Source organism: Phycodurus eques, chromosome 1, assembly GCF_024500275.1.
Source record: "Phycodurus eques isolate BA_2022a chromosome 1, UOR_Pequ_1.1, whole genome shotgun sequence".
NCBI classification, from domain to species: domain Eukaryota; kingdom Metazoa; phylum Chordata; class Actinopteri; order Syngnathiformes; family Syngnathidae; genus Phycodurus; species Phycodurus eques.
This window is the reverse complement of record NC_084525.1, coordinates 39666392-39688245: the sequence shown is the minus strand read 5'-3', so window position 1 is coordinate 39688245 and position 21854 is coordinate 39666392. Positions and strand designations below refer to the sequence as shown.

General features: G+C 44.2%; 1 protein-coding gene across 2 annotated transcripts in view; it reads left to right on the top strand.

Moving 5' to 3' along the window:
• Positions 1–21854, top strand: part of LOC133410313 (rho GTPase-activating protein 6-like) — an 83232-nt gene that overhangs the window by 10825 nt on the left and 50553 nt on the right. The window contains exon 1 of one of the 2 annotated variants that reach the window (XM_061691321.1): positions 18102–18451. The exons of the other annotated variant lie outside the window; for it this stretch is intronic. Coding sequence (XP_061547305.1) covers positions 18410–18451 — 42 coding nt within the window. The 5' untranslated portion in view covers positions 18102–18409. Of the gene's footprint in view, positions 1–18101; positions 18452–21854 lie in introns of those variants that run through there. 2 annotated transcript variants of the gene reach the window in all.

Below are 21854 nucleotides of genomic sequence, written 5' to 3'. Positions count from 1 at the left end.
TCCCCACTTCGATATGCGTCCTCTTTAGCCTGGCGAAGTTGCTTAAGTTTGGCAGTGAACCACAGCTTGTTGTTTTTGAACTTGCAAAATGACTTTGTTGGTACACACACCTCTTCACAGAAACTGATATGGGATGTGACAGTGTCCGTATGTTCATCCAGGCTGCCAGCTGAATTATCAAAGACACTCCAGTCTGTGCAGTCTAGACAGCTTTGAAGTTTTATCTTCGCTTCATTGGTCCACTTTTTCACTGTTTTCACCGTAGATTTTGGGCATTTAAGTTCTTGCCTGTATGTTGGTATTAAGTGAATCAAGCAATGATAAGACGAGCACAGAGCTCCACGAGGTATGGCACGGTATGCATTATTTAGCATGGTATAGCAGTGGTCTAAAATTGTATTTTCCCTGGTAGGACAGTCAATGTGCTGCTTGTATTTAAGGAGTTCGTGGTTGAGTTTAGCCTTGTTAGAGTCCCCGAGAATAATGAGGGGTGAGTCCGGGTGTTTTTTTTCAATTTCCTTTACTTGTTCAGCGAGCGTTAGCAGTGCGGTATTCGTGTTAACTTGGGATGAAATGTAAACACCGGCGAGAATGAAAGATGCGAACTCATGAGGTGAGTACAATAGCTTACAGTTAAAAAATTACTCTAAATGACGTCCGTACACCATTTTCCGTTGATATAGAAGAATATCCCGCCGCCTTTTGTTTTCACCGATAACTCCATGACGCGGTCTGCCTGGTGAAGATGGAACCCGGGAAGCATTACAGCGCCATTGGGGACACCCTCACAAACCCAAGTCTCCGTAAAGCACAGGGCGGTGGAACGTCCGAAGTCTTTATTGGTCTTTGTCAGAAGATGAAGCTCGTCCATTTTGTTTGGTAGGGAGCGTAGATTCGCGAGGTGGATCCACGGGAACACCAATCTGTATCCTCTCTTGCGAAGCTTCACTTGGATGCTGGCGCACTTCTCCCTTCGTGGCCTCCGTCTCCATGCGCCATCGACCGCAGCTGCCTCCCCCCCTAGTGAGTAACTTTGTGCAAAAACTGAGTGGATTTGCGAAAGTTGGTGAAAGAAAGTCCGGGGTAGACTCCCTGATGTTTAGCAAGTCTTCCCTTGGTTAAGTGAGTCGCGTAATGTCTCCAAAGACAAACGAAAAACACAAAAACATCGACAATACTAGAGAGCACGTAACTGAGGCGTCCACACGGGTAGGCGCCATCTTGGAATTACTAGATCACTAAATATTCCAGTATTTTACTCACAGCAGTGATCCTGTAAAATACTGTACATTTCTCCAGTATGTTGCTGTAATCAGTAACCTTACAAAATACAGTATTTTACTGGGTATTGATTTACAGTATTATGCTGGATTAATTTCCAGTATTTTACAGCATCACTGCTGCGAGTAAAATACTGTAATTTTTACAGTAAGAGGTTTTACAGTGAAGGCAGTGTTTGCTCTGCTGCCCAGTTTCCAAAGGGAAGAGATCATGGTTTGCTTCAGTAAGTCACAGTGCATGTTGGCTTTCATGGTTCCTTCAATAGCCTGTAGTTCTTTAGTACCGAAAGCACTCATGCATACCCATACCATAACAAGACACACTTGTCTTTGCACTGCTCACAAACGCTTGACACCATCTAAACCAAATACGTTTATCTTGGTCTTATCAGACCACAGGACATGGTTCCAATAATCCTTGTACTTCATCTGCTTTTCTTCAGGAAACCGTTTGTGGGCTTGTGCATCATCTCTAGAACAGGCTCTAGGGATGACAGCCATTCAGACCAATTTGTTGCAGTGTGCGGCGTATGGTCTGAATACTGACAGGCTGACCCCTAACCCCTTTAAACTTCGCAGCAATGCTTGCAGTACTCATATGTCTACTTTCTAAAGTCAACTTCTCGATATGATGCTGCAAATGTGCACTCAAAATATTGGTCTGGTAAACCGCTGCATGGTATTGGCCACCATTCTGGAGTTCAGTTTCAGGGGGTTGACAATCTTCCTGTAGTCTCGGCCATCTATATGGAGAGGAAGAATTAATTTTGTAAAAGATCTTGAGAGAGTGAAGTGCCATATTGAACTTTCAGTGACCAGTATGAGAGACTGGAAGAGCAATATCACCAAATTTAACACACCTGCTTCCCATTCACATCTTAGACTTTGTAACACAAACCAGTCACATGACACCGGGAAGAATGAGGTCATTTTCACTTCGATGTGTACTCACGTATGTTGCCAGCGGTTTGGACATTATTGGCTTTTTGTCGAGTTATTTTGTGGGGATAGTACATTTACACTGTTATACAATCCATACACAGGTTACTTCACATTGTAGCAAAATGTTATTTCTTCAATGTTGTTCCCTGAAAAGATAGTATATATTAATGAAGTGGAACCCGAACTATGTCAGTAACTCGATTAATTTGTGCAAAGCATAGTTAGTGAAGGAAGTTTAGTGAAATCTCACCAATGGAGGGCGCTAATCAGCTTCAAATCAATCCTGCATGAGCTGCACCAACGATAGGTACTGTAGTTTTTTCTGTTTCTGGGCAGTGTGCGTACATGCATTGCGAATGATGAATCACGGTAACAACTGTGGCGAGGCTGCGGTATGACCAGCTCCAGCTGTGCATATATGTGCACGGCCCCTCTTTGTCCAGAGTATCTGACACAAAAACGTCCAACAAGCTGTTTTATGGCCAAATAAATATGATTAACAGCACGTAGGAATCACAGAAACTCCAAATTATTTGATTGTAGCTGTTGGAATGATTAAACTTAATTTGGACATTTGCTAAATTGTTACACAAACATTTACATGCAAGCCTTTCTTGGTCTCTCTCTCTCTCTCTCTCTGTCTCTCTCTCTCTCTCTCTCTGTCTCTCTCTCTCTCTCTCTCATCACAAGCGTTTTTGTGTTGCTTTTGGAGGGAACGGCGTCACTTCCAAGATGAGATCCTATTTTTCCCTGCTGGGTACCTTCCCATAAATGTTCCTGTGCATGAATGACTGTTTGTTCACACAGTAGATTCAGTGAACTGTAATATATATACAATACTGTATATTTTGTTCAACATAAAGTTGCATTTTACTGCTTCAGGAAATGTTCTACATTGCCTGTTTGTTATGAACATACAAGGAGCCACGTGTAATAATAACCTCTCTGATTAAAACATGAGAATTGCTCGGTTCCACTCGATTTGGGTTGTATAAGCTTTTTCACATTGCAAAATTTTTCAACTTTGTTATTTCAATAGAAGTTAAATGATTTGTCTTGTCGAAAGAGATCAAAAACAGTATGAAGCCCAGTGAGGAGCTGCTTGCATCAAGGACCATTCGCAGCCCAGAATCCAAGGACTCTTATTGTTCGTCATTATTAGGTGACCAACAGTCAGTGACAGTGCTTGATCTGATAAGTTTGAACAACAACAATAATAGGTACATTTTGTGACAACGACTACTCTACTGTATGTGTTAATTAGTCTGGAACTGTAATGCTGCTACTATGACTACTACTAATACATTTGTTTTATATGTATTGTTTGTAGATGATGAAATACGCTTTTCAGAAAGAAATGCGTAGAAAAATATGACAACAATTTTTATAAATTTGAGGAAGTAATAAATAATAATCCATCCATCCATCCATCCATTTTCTACCGCTTATCCGGTCGGGTCGCGGGGGCAGTAGCTTTAGCAGGGACGCCCAGACTTCCCTCTCCCCAGCCACTTCATCCAGCTCTTCCGGGGGGATCCCGAGACGTTCCCAGGCCAGCCGAAGGACGTAGTCTCTCCAGCGTGTCCTGGGTGGTCCCCGGGGTCTCCTCCCGGTGGGACGTGCCCGGAACACCTCACCAGGGAGGCGTCCGGGAGGCATCCGAATCAGATGCCCCAGCCACCTCATCTGGCTCCTCTCAATGCGGAGGAGCAGCGGCTCTACTCTGAGATCCTCTCGGATGACCGAGCTTCTCACCCTATCTCTAAGGGAGAGCCCGGACACCCTGCGGAGGAAACTCATTTCGGCCGCTTGTATCCGGGATCTTGTTCTTTCGGTCACGACCCACAGCTCGTGACCATAGGTGAGGGTAGGAATGTAGATCGACCGGTAAATCGAGAGCTTCACCTTTTGGCTTAGCTCCTTCTTTACCACAACGGACCGATACAAAGTCCGCATCACTGCAGACGCTGCACCAATCCGCCTGTCGATCTCCCGTTCCATTCTTCCCTCACTCGTGAACAAGACCCCAAGATACTTGAACTCCTCCACTTGGGGCAGGATCTCATCCCCGACCTGGAGAGGGCATGCCACCCTTTTCCGACTGAGGAGCATGGTCTCAGATTTGGAGGTGCTGATTCTCATCCCAGCCGCTTCACACTCGTCTGCGAACTGCTCCAGCAATGAAGCCAACAGCAATGAAGCCATCATCAGCAATGAAGCCAACAGAACCACATCATCAGCAAAAAGCAGAGATGCAATACGGAGGTCACAAATCCGGACACCCTCTACGCCTTTGCTGCGCCTAGAAATTCTGTCCATAAAAGTTATGAACAGAATCGGCAACAAAGGGCAGCCTTGGCGGAGTCCAACCCTCACCGGGAACGAGTCCGACTTACTGCTGGATATGCGGACCAAACTCTGACTCCGGTCGTACAGGGACCGAACACCCCGTATCAGGGGGTTCTGTACCCCATAGTCCCGAAGCACCCTCCACAGGACTCCCTGAGGGACACGGTCGAACGCCTTCTCCAAGTCCACAAAACACATGTAGACTGGTTGGGCGAACTCCCATGCACCCTCGAGGACCCTGCCGAGGGTGTAGAACTGGTCCACTGTTCCACGGCCAGGACGAAAACCACACTGCTCCTCCTGAATCTGAGATTCGACTTCCCGATGGACCCTCCTCTCCAGCACCCCTGAATAGACCTTACCAGGGAGGCTGAGCAGTGTGATCATCCACCCCCGGGGCCCTGCCACCGAGGAGCTTTTTAACTACCTCGGTGACCTCAAACCCAGAGATAGGAGAGCCCGCCTCAGAGAACCCACACTCTGCTTCCTCATGGGAAGGCGTGTCGGTGGAATTGAGGAGGTCTTCGAAGTATTCTCCCCACAGACTCACAACGTCCCGAGTCGAGGTCAGCAGCGCCCCATCCCCACTATACACAGTGTTGGTGGTGCACTGCTTTCCTCTCCTGAGACGTCGGATGGTGGACCAGAATTTCCTCGAAGCCGTCTGGAAGTCTTTCTCCATGGCCTCACCGAACTCCTCCCATGCCCGAGTTTTTGCTTCAGCGACCACCAGAGCTGCATTCCGCTTGGCCAGCCGGTACCCATCAGCTGCCTCAGGAGTCCCACAGGCCAAAAAGGCCGATAGGACTCCTTCTTCAGCTTTACGGCATCCCTCACCGTTGGTGTCCACCAACGGGTTCCCGGAACATGAGCAAAGTTCTGTCGGAGGTTGGAGTTGAAACTCCTTCTGACAGGGGATTCTGCCAGACGTTCCCAGCAGACCCTCACAATACATTTGGGCCTGCCACGTCGGACCGGCATCTTCCCCCACCATCGGAGCCAACTCAGCACCAGGTGGTGATCAGTTGACAGCTCCGCCCCTCTCTTCACCCGAGTGTCCAAGACATGCGGCCGCAAGTCCGATGACACGACCACAAAGACGATCATCGAATTGCGACCTAGGGTGTCCTGGTGCCAAGTGCATGTGTGGACACCCTAATGCTTGAACATGGTGTTCGTTATGGACAATCCGTGACGAGCACAGAAGTCCAATAACAAAACACCGCTCGGGTTCTGATTGGGGGGGCCGTTCCTCCCAATCACGCCCTTCCAGGTCTCACTGTCATTGCCCACGTGAGCATTGAAGTCCCCCAACAGAACAATGGAGTCCCCAATGGGAGCGCTCTCCAGCACCCCCTCCAAGGACTCCAAAAAGGACTCCAAGGACTCCCCTCCAAGGACTCCAGCACCCCCTCCAAGGACTCCAAAAACTGGTGTTTGGTGCATAGGCACAAACAACAGTCAGGACCCGTCCCCCCACCTGAAGGCGGAGGGAGGCTACCCTCTCGTCCACCGGGGTGAACCCCAACGTACAGGCGCCGAGCTGGGGGGCAATAAGTATACCCACACCTGCTCGGCGCCTCTCACCGTGGGCAACTCCAGAGTGGAAAAGAGTCCAACCCCTCTCGAGAGGACTGTTACCAGAGCCCAAGTTGTGTGTGGAGGCGAGTCCGACTATATCTAGTCGGAACTTCTCGACCTCACACACCAGCTTCGGCTCCTTCCCTGCCAGAGAGGTGACATTCCACGTCCCTAGAGCCAGCTTCTGTCGCCGGGGATCGGATCGCCAAGGTCCCCGCCTTCGGCCACCGCCCAGCTCACACTGCACCCGACCCATGTGGCCCCTCCCACAGGTGGTGAGCCCATGGGAAGGGGGACCCACGTTACCCTTTCGGGCTGTGCCAGGCCGGGCCCCATGGGTGCAGGCCCGGCCACCAGGCGCTCACCTTCGAGCCCCACCACCAGGCCTGGCTCCAGTGGGGGGCCCCGGTGACCCGCGTCCGGGCAAGGGAAAACGAAGTCCATTGTTTGTCGTCATCGTTAGGGTCTTTGAGCCATGCTTTGTCTGGTCCCTCACCTAGGACCTGTTTGTCATGGGTGACCCTGCCAGGGGCATAAAGCCACAGACAACTTAGCTCCTAGGATCACTGGGACACACAAACCCCTCCACCACGACAAGGTGACGGCTCAAGGAGGGGAATCAATAATAATAATAAAATAAACAGTTACAGTATTTCTCCATTGCTAAAACACAAAACTATGTTGTCTGAATCAAATGCTCAGCGCCCTAAACCCACTTATAAAAATGGTCACCCTTTTGGCAAACAAAACTATAGCACTTTTCACCTAGTTAGACTCGACTTGCGAACATATTTTCACCCACTAAATTACATTTTGCACTCTAATGCTCTTGTGTTGCACATGTGGCAAAAGTGAAACTCAATTAAAGCACAGGTTTCTCAGCATAAACACAGCAACTAAAAATATATCACATTTGTGGCTAATGATATGAAGAAACCAATATAAGCCAGTTTGGGGAGGCCTGGTTGTTGAACATTTAATAGAGATCGAGACTATCTGAGAGACACTCGAGCAGGGGTGTCAAACTTATCTTTGTCATGGGCCTGATCGTAGTTATGACTTCCCCCGGAGAGGCCGCTACGACTGTGAACCCATATAAATTAAAGATTACATCATATAATTACTTACAGTATACACAACACATTGATGAATAACCAGTTTTGAAATCAGAAGCCTATAAGAACATGTTTTTCAACTATTATATATATTTTCAAAGGTGGATTTGTAACAAAACAAATCCTTGAAAATATCTCAATGTTATTACACCAGAACACAATTAGCAATTTCGATTTGTTTTCGCGGGCCACATAAAATGATGTGGTGGGCCGGATCTGGCTCCCGGGCCACCAGTTTGTCACATGTGCACTAGAGCAAGAGTAAAAGGTGGTCAAAGAGGAAGAGGAGAGAGAGGAGGTGTTAGACAACAAACAATTACCGTACGTGCTTCAGATGAAATACAGTCAACTTTTGTAGACCTAAGTCGGCCTAATTTCTTTTTTACATTACGTACATGTTTACAGTATGACTTTAAACAGAGCTGTCCACAAAAAGGTATTTCTGTCCAGAAATTTTCCATTCTACTTGTGGGCCTAATCCTTTTTCATATTTGTATTTTCACTACAAGTGCTAAACAGGATTTTTGTTTTGTTTTGAAAAATGCATTACTATTGTCAACAATAAAGATTACTTCTGCAGCTTTATGATCTGATTATTCCTTTTTTTCGGTGTTGTGTATAGTGACTCTTCAGTGGTGTTTTTCATTTTAATTGACTTGGGGTCTGTCTTGAGGCAAGAGTTTGGTTTTGCAGGAAGAGTCAAGGTTTTTGTGAATGTAGCTTGAATTTTTGTATTTGTATTTAAGGTATTGAGAAAATGAGTGGAGGTTTCAAGAAATGCATGTCAGCAATTGACTGTCACAAAGGCTGACAAATATGTCTTGAATTTTCATGCAAAAAATGTAATAGCATGAAATAATTTCACTATTCATTTACAACTACAATTGTAACCTAAATGTTTCCATAACGCCTCGATGAAAAAACAATCTAGTTACAGCAGCAAATAGCATGAATCGCGATCATTTGCGCCACGTGCCACTCGGTGTCAACTTGTCAAGGTTCAATTTATGAAACATGTTGCTACTGTAAATACCTTTACGATATGCTACTCTAAATACACATTTGGTTTGTACATTGTGTAATGACATTAAAGATTCTGATTCTAATGCTCTCCAAGTATGCACTCCTTAAAAAAAGTCTCTTCTTGGTACAGTTTGCCCTTGTTTTGGGTTTGAATGTTTCTGCTGTCGGTATTCTAATGTATCAAACCAAGAGGTGTGTCAGTTAAGCATCCCGCTGAGATGTGCATTTGGCCCCAGTTGCATCTAATTAAAGGAGCTTGAGGAGTCTACACCTGGGTTACATTAGCTCAGACTTGCAGGGAGTTTGTGTTAATGGACATTTAATAGGCTCTTAAATTACTTATCACAGTCAGAGTGTGTGTAAGTGTGTTTATTTTTGTGTGCCTTATGGCTTTATAGATGCTAAAACTTTCCATGTTTGTCTCTGTTGACAGTTGGATGCCATTCATAGGCAGTTGGAGCCAAATAGATTTGGTTCCATTGTGGTGGTTGTCAGTTGTGTATGAGCAGCAGGTCAAGAATACATAAATACAGTTTTCTGAATTTGAATGTGAACCTACCTGTCACACAACGCCTGAATTGAAACAGAAGTAATTTGACTTCTTTGGCAAAAAAAAAGGGGTACATAATTGACTTGTTGCGAGTCAATCAAAAGGCACAATAATATTAATAATAATCACGATCATCATCCATCATTCATCACTTATCATTGGCAGTACTGTATTGTAGTGGTAATCTGGGTTCAGGTCCTCCTGTGTGAAGTTTGCATGTGCTACCCATGCTTGTTTGGGTTTTCTCCCGGTTCCTGTTCACATCCAAAAAACATGCTTCTTTGGTTAAATGAAGACTAAATTGCCCATAGGTGTGCATGTGAGTGTGAATGGTTGTTTGTTTACGTGTACCCTATGATTTTGGCTGACGACCAGTCCAGGGTGTACACCGCCTCTCCCCCATAGTCAGTTGAGATAATCCCTAGCTCACCAGTGACCCTGATGAGAACGAGCACAATAGAAAGTGGATAGATGGATGCGCACCCCCCCCCCCCCAAAAAAAAATATATTTTCTGATGTGAGCAACAATAAAAAATCTCTCTGCACTGCGTAGCCTCAGTTGGCTGTGACAGTTGGTCTGTAACCACAGCAACAATTTAGTGATGTAAACACTCGCTGTAGGAGGAACAAATAATATGTCCCACTCCAAAAACCTAGTGATGTAGTGATGTAAACACTCGCTGTAGGAGGAACAAATAATGTGTCCTGCTCCAAAGGACAGTTTACATGACGAAAATGCTCTGACGCAGTTTTTGCAAATTGTCGGCAATGGAAAAAAATCAGACACTAACAGGTGACCGTGGCCCATCTTCCAAACAGTGTCAAAGGTACGTCAAGGCACAAAACATCTTCTACACTACAGTGAGCATAGAAGACAACTGCAATAATTGCCAAACTCCATAAACTAAACGAACAAAGTAAGAAAAATAAGAAAAATTCAGTGTTGTTCAACATATGGAATGTCCATCCATCCATTTTCTGAGCCGCTTATTCTCACAAGGGTCGCGGGAGTGCTGGAGCCTAGCCCAGCTATCTTCGGGTATGAGGCAGGGTACACCCTGAACTGGTTGCCAGCCAATCGCAGGGCACACATAAACAAACAACCATTTGCACTCACATTCACACCTACGGGCAATTTAGAGTTGTCAATTAACCAACCATGCATGTTTTTGGGATGTGGGAGGAAACCGGAGTGCCCATGCAGAAAACCCATGCAGGTACGGGGAGAACATGCAAACTCCACATAGGCGGTGCCGGGGATTGAACCCCGCTCCTCAGAACTGTGAGGCTGACGCTCTAACCAGTCGTCGACCGTGCCGCCTGAGGTAAAAGGCATTTTGTTTTTATCCGTACAAATGTGCTGTGGGTGGGGTTGGGGGCTGAGTACTTTTTGGAAGCACTGTCAGCTGGACAGGTCAGCACATGCAAGCATTTCTTGTTGTGGTTTAAAATGACCCAGCTGGTACATATACAGCGTGTGTGTGTGTGCGTGTGTGTGTATGTGCGTGCGTGTGTGTGCGTGCGTGCATACGTCTGTGTCTGTGTATTGCATGATATGAGGCAGTGGGAGTGTCAACTGAGGAGTCGAGCTTGGTTTCCAGCTGCATTCCAGAGTGAGAAAAAGATGAGATGGATTTATCAACCCCCCACCCATTCTTTCTTTCTTTCTTTCTTTCTTTCTTTCTTTCTTTCTTTCTTTCTTTCTTTCTTTCTTTCTTTCTTTTACCCATGCAAAGACAGAAGACGATCGTGTTAAACTCAGTAGTAATACTGTCTGTTTGGGAAATTGAAAACTTTCATCGACAAGTGCGTTTGCTTACACTTTGAGAGTCATCAAGTGCATGTTTGAGGAGTGTTCAATGCTCGTATTTAGCAGTACATACTGTACAGTATGTGGGGTTAGGTCCTTTGATACAGTTTCTCCCAATTTTGTATTGAACTTCTTAAATTGAAATTGTTGAGTCCCCCACACGAGTGTCTCGAAGTAGTCAAGTAAAAGTGAAGGTGAAAACAAAACGCTGTGTTGACTTTAGATCATGTTAAAGTGGTAATGCAATACTGCTCTGGCACATGTGACTGTACGTGTTGGCTGTCTCTCACTCCCATTATTTGCTGTGACTATGAACTGAGCATTCCTAGAAGGCCGCTGTGTTTAAAGTGCAGACTAAATATTTGAAACGACAAAAACGCAGGTTTGATATGCTTGATACATGCAGGGCCATTTGCAGAAATAAAGCAACAAAAACACATAGTTTCGGTGCAGAAGTTTGTCAAACTATACACAACACACTCACAATGTCTCACTGAGTGGGCATCTTATTTGGTTGTTCACGCTATTCTGGCCTCCCCTGGGAGCCTGCACCGGCTGTTACTGCAGCTCACTCAAGAGTCCATCAAAAATGTGGTTGTTAGGTGGAGCAATTTCAAGACAGACAATTAAAACATGTATTTGTGGCTCAAACGGGAGATTACATGACATACAGTATACAATATGAACAAATGGAGAATATCTAGAACAAATATGAGACATACCTTTCATCAAAGCTCCTCAGTTTTCCTGGAATCTTAATCCATCCATCCATTTTCTGAGCCGCTTCTCCTCACTAGGGTCGCGGGCGTGCTGGAGCCTATCCCAGCTATCATCGGGCAGGAGGCGGGGTACGCCCTGAACTGGTTGCCAGCCAATCGCAGGGCACATACAAACAAACAACCATTCACACTCACCATTCACATGCAAACTCCACACAGGCGGGGCCGGGGATTGAACCCCGGTCCTCAGAACTGTGAGGCAGACTCTCTAACCAGTCGTCCACCGTGCCGCCTGAATCTTAATCCCTCTTGGATAATTCTATGGGTCCAACTTTGTGGTAAGAGCTTGGCACGGAAAGAGACGGGTATATCCATCCATCCATCCATCCATCCATTTTCTACCGCTTATCCGTCGGGTCGCGGGGACAGTAGCTTTAGCAGGGACGCCTAGACTTCCCTCTCCCCAGCCACTTCATCCAGCTCTTCCGGGGGGATCCCGAGGCGTTCCCAGGCCAGCCGAAGGACATAGTCTCTCCAGCGTGTCCTGGGTCGTGTACTGGGTCTCCTCCCGGTGGGACGTGCCCGGAACACCTCACCAGGGAGGCGTCCTGGAAGCATCCGAATCAGATGCCCCAACCACCTCATCTGGCTCCTCTCGATGTGGAGGAGCAGCGACTCTACTCTGAGATCATCCCGGATGACCGAGCTTCAAACCCTATCTCTAAGGGAGAGCCCGGACACCCTGCGGAGGAAATTCATTTCAGCCGCTTGTATCCGGGATCTTGTTCTTTTGGTCACGACCCACAGCTCCTGACCATAGGTGAGGGTAGGAACATAGATTGACTAGTAAATCAAGAGCTTTGCCTTTCAGCTCAGCTCCTTCTTCACCACAACGGACCGATACAAAGTCCGCATCACAGCAGAGGCTGCACCGATCCGCCTGTCGATTTCCCGTTCCATTCTTCCCTCACTCGTGAACAAGACCCCAAGATACTTTAACTCCTCCACTTGGGGCAGGATCTCATCCCCGACCTGGAGAGGGCATGCCACCCTTTTCCGACTGAGGACCATGGCCTCAGATTTGGAGGTGCTGATTCTCATCCCAGCCGCTTCACACTCGGCTGCGAACTGCTCCAGTGAGAGGTGGAGGTCACGGCTTGAGCAAGCCAACAGAACCACATCATCTGCAAAAAGTAGAGATGCAATACTGAGGCCACCAAACCGGACCCCTATACGTCTCGGCTGCGCCTAGAAATTCTGTCCATAAAAGTTATGAACAGAATCGGTGACAAAGGGCAGCCTTGGCGGAGTCCGATCCATCCATTTTCTGAACCGTTTCTCCTCACTGGGGTCGTGGGCGTGCTGGAGCCTATCCCAGCTATAATCGGGCAGGAGGCGGGGTACACCCTGAACTGGTTGCCAGCCAATCGCAGGGCACAGACAAACAAACAACCATTCGCACTCATAGTCACACCTACGGGCAATTTAGAGTCTCCAATTAATGCATGTTTTTGGGATGTGGGAGTGAACCGGAGTGCCCGGAGAAAACCCACGCAGGTACGGGGAGAACATGCTAACTCCACACAGGCAGGGGGCGGGTACTGAACCCCGGTCCTCAGAACTGTGAGGCTGACGCTCTAACCAGTCGTTCACCGTGCCGCCCATATGCAAACATGCCTTTGAATATTCTAATTCATCCAGGTCATTGTATTCTCAGGGCATCGAATCAATCGCAACTGGACTGTTCTCACTGTCTTAGAAGACGTTTTATCTCTCATCCAAGCAGGTTCATTTAGTTGATGCACATAGGCTGCATAGGACAGCTTTGTCCTGGCTAAAACTGTCCTATATAGCCTGGACAGATCTAGTCATGACAGAGCTTATCCTAACTAGCCTATCTGCATAAACTTATCGAGGCAGCTCGTTCAAGAGGTGTAGTGTTTTCTCAGACAACCAGAACAGTCCAATTGCAAATGACTCAATATTTAAAACGACTTAAGATAATGTATTTTTTTTTGCACTATATAAATACAATTTACTTGAAATAAATACCCATAATCCATTGCGTTTTGAACACGTGGGATGGATTTTTGCTGTCGACTGAAAACATTTGGGTTTGACATTAAAAGATGAATGACAAAAGAGATCAGCTTTCATCTTTTTGTTTCCAGGTATACCCACCTGAAACTGAGCAATCGGGAAGATGGGAAAAGATGGAAAAATAATCTGAGCCATTGCACAAACATTGTCCATAGCCAGTACAGCCATTTGGAGCAGACATCAAACAGGTAGCTCAAGGAAAAGAACAGCAGTTGATGACAGAAACATTGTGAGAGCTGTAAAGAAGGCTCCAAAACAACTGTTTGTGACATCGGCAACAAACTCCAAAGGGCAAGAAGACTTCATGGGAAAAAAAGTACAGAGGCTATACAAAATATGCAAATCACTCATTAGCCAGAAGAACAGGAAGGCAAATGTAGAATTCGCAGAAAAGACAGAGACAATCCTAAAAAAAATAATAATAATAAAAAATAGGGTGTCATGAACCGATAAGACAGAAATTAACCTTTACTAAAGTAAAGGAAAAGCTTAAAAAAAATTAAAGTATGAAACAATCTACTCATGACCCCAAACATACTTTCTAAACTTATCTGTGAAACACAATGGATATAATGTCATGGCTTAGGCTTGCTTGGCTTCTTCTTGGACTGGCTCATTCATCTTCATTGATTCAACACGTTGGTAGCAGCAAGATTGAACCAGAAGTCTACAGAAATGTTTTGTTGGCCAATTTAAACAAAGATGTAATCAAAGACTGATTGGAATTTCCTTAATTATACAGCATGATGACCCAAGTCAGTCAGACTTAAACCCTACAGAGCATACATTTGACCTAAAGAAGCGACTGAAGGGAGTAAACCTCGAAACAAACAACATCTGAAGAGGCTGCATTGAAATCCTGGAAAAACATCACAAAAGAACGTAAAACTTTAACGACAATGATGCAATTATTGCGATTTAGTTAAGGTGTGGATCAGATGCAGTTGTAAACTGCTGATTCCTTCTCATATTCACCTTTTGATGCCAAGCCCTAATGTTTTACACAGCAAATTAATTGTTTTAACAGTCGTATTGTTTGTATAAATGTTTAAATGTCATGTGACCAAACTTGGAAAATTGGTTAGCAGACTTCCTGCGTATGCTACGCTAACGAGCATGACTATGGTTTGATGACATAATTGTTTGAAGCCAAACTTGCTAAATATTATTTTCGTTATGGCTGGTGTCTTTGGACAAAGGTTAAACAAATTTGATATGATATAAATTATTTAAAGATGAACGAAGCCTAAACATCAGCTACTGTTATCTTTGGTGGCTCTGTGGTGACATCTTGTGTTCAAAAAAAGACGTAGAAATTTAAAGTTCCTTGGAGTGCTTTGTCACAGTCTCCTGAGCCAGGAGAAAGTGCTTTGACATGTTTTGCTGAATGCGGAAATAGGTTGATCATTTACCGGATTATAGAAACATTTAGTTTTGTACAAAAAATGCAATTCAAACAGCACATAACTGTGTCACGTACATCACATCATCTGGAGCAGTTGGGAATCAATATTTCTCTATTAACATGACAAAACATGAAAAAACAAAAAGAGCACATCATTCTCACCAGAGGATGGCAAAATGCTGATGTCATTCGTCCTGTGCGGACAAATTTGAAATCTGATTGGTTAAAAATGATTAGCCACCACTACGGATTCCGAAGGCCCTGGGAGATTAGATTGACAGCCCTAGTTTTTCAGCCAGAAAAAAAATGTCATTCCCAGAGGGAAATTGTGGTCTGAGACCCATCCATCCATCCATTTTCTGAGCCGCTTCTCTTCACTAGGGTCGCGGGCGTGCTGGAGCCTATCCCAGCTATCATTGGGCAGAAGGCGGGGTACACCCTGAACTGCTTGCCAGCCAATCGCAGGGCACATACAAACAAACAACCATTCGCACTCACATTCACACCTACGGGCAATTTAGAGTCTCCAATTCATGCATGTTTTTGGGATGTGGGAGGAAACCGGAGTGCCCGGAGAAAACCCACGCAGGCACGGGGAGAACATGCAAACTCCACACGGGCGGGGCCGGGGATTGAACCCGGGTCCTCAGAACTGTGAGACTGACGCTCTAACCAGTCGGTCACCGTGCCGCCCGATCTGAGACCCATAACAAGAAATTAAATTGTGAACAATTTATGCATCTCCATCCAATGTGAAGGAGGGATCTCACATATTTTTTCTGAAACACACAGACCCCCCCCAACCCCCACACACACATTCCCTAGTTGTGAAGTCATCCACTTGAGCTTACTTCAGCATCTGCTGTACGTTCGTTTATGTGCTCCTACTCTTTTTTTGTTAACCATTATCTCCAACTATGATGAACAGTGAAATTCTGCAATTTGAACTCCAATTTTGAGGGGAAACGTAAAACAACATAAAACATATAACATAGCTATTTTGTGACCGAATCCCCAGTGCAGTTGAACTTTTATTGCTTTTCATCATCTTATTTACTGCTTTGCTGTTGTATCAGAAGGAGGTGGGAAATAATACAATCATGTTTTCAGCTGCTCGAGCTCAAGCAAGATCCTCCCAAGTGCAGTTCTGAGGTTTGATTCATGACCCTGCGCACCCTCTGTCCCCTCTCTGAGGGAGGCAAGCTTGTCCTGTGTGATGCAACGCTGGTAAATGCCTCCACTGTGCGCTTGAAACATCTATTTTGCGAGTGTTTATTAAACACATCAGAGTCTCTCACTGTTGCCCAGTGGACCATCTTCAAGCACTTCATATGGCATACTTTCCACTCCAATCATGACGTCGTGCACAATACACCGTACAGCTTTCAGAGGGTTGTGATCACGCAACATACGGTAGTGTTGTTATTACTCAGTCTGGACCGGTGTATGAAAGAGTTGTCAAACTGTACGACAAAATGGTGCTGAATCCGACACCGCACATGGGCTGCACGTCCATACTTCCCGTGGCTTCCCTTCTGGGTCACATTGGGAGCTCCTCCCACTAAAGTATAAAACAACAGCCTTCTGCCTAGCAAATGAACTTTGGTGACTTAAGGGAAGCATGAAAAAAACTGTAAATTTCCTCTTGATCATCCTCAAGAATGTCTGACTTCATTTTGTCTAGACGATGCCTATTTATAAAATTTTTGTTTCTCCAATGAGTAGGTGTGTTGATTCCCATTCTTTCAGTCTGACTTTTGGCACTTTGCGTCTGTAATATGCTTTGCTTCTAATATAAGCACAAATACATCAATATAAGCTGGGTTTGCCCCGTGGGTCATCATAATATACAATGAAACAAAATGGTTGGTCAAAATAAGGCCACAAGTGCATGTACATCACATTATCATCAGTTTGTACAGGCATCTTGAATGTTTTACAGTCCCTATCAGTATTTTATCTCTTATCTGTAGGTTTCAGTGCAAAGAAACTGTCCTGCTCCAAACGTCTTGGCATTCTTTAAATGGTTGTAGTACTATCTGATAAGGAAGAATTCGGCATCACTTCTTCTTTTTCAAATGCTGAATGGGCGCGTCTTCATGTAGGAACTTCCTTTAGCCACAAGTGTCCAAGATGCAATATCTCCATTTACTTTGCTCATTGTGTTTTTAGCAACCATTTTACAGCCCTCACAGGTTTTTGACATATTGCCCAACATCGGTTCCACATCAACAATTGCATGAACCCAGCAATGTGCTCCCTTTTCAGCCTTCCACTTGTCTGCTTTTCTCATGGTAGTTTTTAACAGCACATTAGAAAAGCAAATGTTCTACACATTTTTTTCGGAATAATAACAATAATGAGGATGATAATAATCATAACTTGTTCATATGAATTCATTTTATATTTTGGACAATGTGAACTGCAACATTACAGTCTTTGAATAAAAAGAAAAATATCATGGATGTGCTGTATAATGCATTGACACATGTATTAATAATGCATTAATAGGACAATTACTGCCACACTAACTGGGGCAGTGGTTCAAGTTCTGGGCCATAAATATTTAAACCAATATTTCCGTCTAGGTTTAATATATAACTAATAATTTCCTCTCTCTCTCTGCTACATTGCGTTTTCCAGTGTCATTGCCCAGTGAAGTATAAAAGGGAAAGGAATTTCAAAGGTTGACCTACAAAATAAAAGTGTTTTTTATTATGACAATTTTATTGACATTGTCCGTTATGAATTTTCATTAATTGAAAAAAAACAAAAACATTTGTAGTTTGCAGATGTGTAAAAGTGCACAGTCCCCTATTTTTAGTTTTAGATTTTTTTGTGTTATTATTATTATTTTGTTTAGTTCAATCAAGAGTAAGTAGCCTATTCGACACACTTTTCTGTATTATTTCGTGCATACCACTGCAACTGCAATGGTAGTAATATTATTGTCTTTGTAAAGGCCTTTTTTCTGCTACATATTATGGTAATATTGTAGTGATTATAGCGTTTATTAGGTTTATCAGATGTACACAAATGTTTGTAAATGTTTAATGTTAGTGTATAGGCCTACAATATACTGTAATGATGCGAAAAGCGACATTAAACGCAGATCGCGTTTCACAGTGATTTTAATTCGAAAGTACACAGCGGAAGTCGTATTATAATGACGTGAACTTGTTGGGGCTGTCTCTCCTTTCCTCGCTTGGTTCAGCATCTTGTCCTCATCAGCGCCCACTGAGCGCGGAGTATGGATCTTTTACGCATGACGCGCGGTGACGTCCTAGATTTTGACACACATCTGACGGTTGTAGAAACATCAATACGAGTCTAGTCGGCGCCTTAGAATAGAGGGAGAAAAAGTCAAAAAATGATCTGTGTTGTTGCAGAAGGAAGATAAGCGGACAGTGTTTTTTTTTTTTTTACGCTCATGTCTGACGCGCGCATACTTATTAGGACTTAATATTTGGAAGCAGAATCCCGTCTATTCCACCTACATTTGGGAGTGTTTACTTGTGGATATTTGTCCGGGGCCATGGGAGACGCCGTGTTCCTCGACAGGCAAAATTCCTACCTCGTAAGTCTTTCTATTAATTTTAATCGTTCAATGACGAAAAATGCCCAATTTGAATTTAGCATTACTGTGCTCCCTTTTCGTCTAAATTCACAGCACGGGTTAATTGCATGGTACTGAACTTGATTTGACTTTACATAAATAAATCGTCATGTTCAATAGCTGGAGAAATCACGAACTCTGTGGCGGGATGTTATAAATTACACGTGGTGTACACTTGCACAAGACCACACGTGTTTACTGGTTTTAAATTATATATATTTGCCCTAAAAATGGCCCGGTGGAGCCGCACAGCAGTGTTGCCAAGAGCCACAAGTTGTTGGTGGTGTTTGACAAGATGAGGGCAAAACAGACACATGTGGGTCAAGGCCAATGAGATCATTTGAAAAGTGCAGAGAAGCGACAGGTTGCTTGCACAGCTGTTTGGTGTCATTTCAACGTGGGGAATGGTCTGAAGCTATACACTCATATTTTTTTTTTTTCCAATACGGGAAGCTTTCTGATTGCACCGTGCCCCCATTTCTGAAAAACATTTCTCTAAAATTCCATCCATTTTCTGGGCCGCTACTCCTCACTAGGGTCGCGGGGGCGCTGAAGCCTATCCCAGCTATCATCGGGCAGGAGGCGGGGTACACCCTGAACTGGTTGCCAGCCAATCGCAGGCCACATACAAACAAACAACCATTCGCACTCACAGTCACACCTACGGGCAATTTAGAGTTGTCAATTAACCTACCATGCATGTTTTTGGGATGTGGGAGGAAACCGGAGTGCCCGGAGAAAACCCACGCAGGCACGGGGAGAACATGCAAACTCCACACAGGCGGGGCTGGGGATCAAACCCCGGTCCACAGAACTGTGAGGCAGACGCTCTAACCAGTCTTTCACCGTTCCACTCTCTAAAATTAAAATTATAAAATTCTTCAACTCATATGTTGCCACACTTTTCCAAAATACTGCCCGTTTGACACTGTTTGTACTTCAAGCCTGAAGAGAGTTGAAGTAGACATAGTTCAAGGCATATTGGAACATGATCTTCTTTTCTTGACCAGTACGACCACTTCTAATTTATTTTTTTTGTGTTGAGCATCTTTCTATCCATTCAAACAAACACATAATGTGAATGTTTGTCAGAAAATCAAAGATATTAGCGGTCCCAACCTTGGAAACCCAAAGACAACATCTATTGTAACTGTGTCGCCTCTTCAGCTCCTTTATTTTACCAACTTGCGAGCAGAAGAAGAGACAGTGTGCAACAGTGTGTGACTGTCATAAACCCTTTTCTGAACTCATCTGAACTTGGTGCAAGAATGCAATTAAAAGCAGCAGGGCCGGAGAAAAGTGCTCTTGTGTTAATTGAGGATTGAGTCTCATTCATAGTATGGCAGTAAATAAACTCCTACAGGGGTCTATAAATATTTTGAATTGTAGTTTACCAGAGCGGAGTGGCCTTGAAGGCAGAGAATGTGCGTGGGATGATGCGTAGCAGAACCTCACGGTTACCAGTGTGTAACTGTTAATCCCTGGCCATGATGCAGCAGCCTGCACAATGCTCAGTGGGTGTGATGTATTTCTCTTAAAGGGAAGTGGGCGTTGTGTTACTCCCTTTGGTGAAATTTGTATCAAAGCACTTAGGTTTACCACGATGGTTTACATTGTATTTAAAAGGAATTACCGTATTTTCACGACCATAAGGCGCACATAAAAGTCTTAAATTTTCTCCAAAATGGACGGGGCAGTCACAGTGTACATGTTGCATTTAGAGGCAATGAAAATGTCAAGCGCAATGAATCCTAGTTTAGTCAAAATAATTGGAAGATGGTTTATTGGTTTAGGGCTGGACAATATTGGAAAAAAATGACATTCCTATTTTTCTTTAACCCTGCGATATATATTGTTAAAAAGTACAGGATAACATACACGTCATGTCAAAACCAGCACACATTTTTCCTTTTCCCTCTCTAGAAAAACTATGCTCAGTAGAGCACAAAAGTATACAGTCATTTGTATGAAGTATTCCTATATTTAAATGCACTGTCGTATTGAGCACTAGTCAAGCCAGACATGAAGTGAAAATCATTTCATCCATCCATCCATTTTCTACCGCTTATCCGGGGGCAGTAGCTTTAGCAGGGACACCCAGACTTCCCTCTCCCCAGCCACTTCATCTAGCTCTTCCAGGGGGATCCTGAGGCGTTCCCAGCGGAAATCATTTCATTTCATGCCCATATCATGGCCTGTACTGTAGAGTCATTAGCACATTCATCACACTTAATTTGTTTCTAATCAATCTGTTATTTTCTATCTATGTTTTAACATATGCATAGTATTTATATATTTGAGTGCATTAGTTTATGTACCCATGAAGTTTATCCCTTCAAGAATGCAGTGGCTCTCCCCCCTCGCCCTAAATGTAATCTGTTGTCACATGTATTCGTTTATCACATTCTGAACAGCGATACAGTAAATGCAAGCGTGTAATTGTTTCCCGTGTCGTCATTAATAGTTCATTCATTCATTCATTTTCTGAGCCGCTTCTCCTCACTAGGGTCGCGGGCGTGCTGGAGTCTATCCCAATCCCCGGTCCCCACACAGGCGGGACCAGGGATTGAACCCGGGTCCTCAGAACTGTGAGGCTGACACTCTAACCAGTCGGCCACCGTGCCGCCCTCATTAATAGTTATAATAGGAAAAAAAAGTATATAACACTCTGGGCTGCTCCGTGTGTGTTGTTTGATGTGTTATCATTTGGCGCTAATCTTATTAGTGTGTCCAACCAGGTCCCTGTGCTGGTCACTTATTATTATTACAGTTGAGTCAACACATATCAATACACCAACATAGCGTAAGACCCTGCTATGATAATATTTGCGATGGTGAAACGATATATTGTGCATCCCCATTTTATGTTCATTACACTGCTGGGCAGAATTTAAAAGAAGGAAAGAAAATTGCATTTTTGGGAGTGGAGAGTTATGGCATGTTGATACGTTTTTTTTAATATTTTGAAAGAATTACATAACACTAGAATTCTATTGATTTGATTAGTTTGTCAGAGCATAAGATGTAGAATTATCAATTTGACAAAGTTATTGTTAACTCGGCTGGCTCAAACACATGCACATAACAATTTTGGTCTGGTTCTCAAATGAGTACGAGAGGTGGTTGCTTGGTGCTCATTTCCTTTCATGACCCACAGACCTCACTGGATGAATTTAAGTCCTTTTGTAGCCATAAGTCCTATTCATTATTTATTTTCTGAACAAATATAGGGAAACATTTTTTTTCTTTTGTTGAATGACCTTATAACATCACTTTATTTTTCCCCCCTTCTAGGCCTTTTTGCGGCGGCACGTTGGCGACTGGTTAGAGCGTCAACCTCACAGTTCTGAGGTGCGGGATTCAA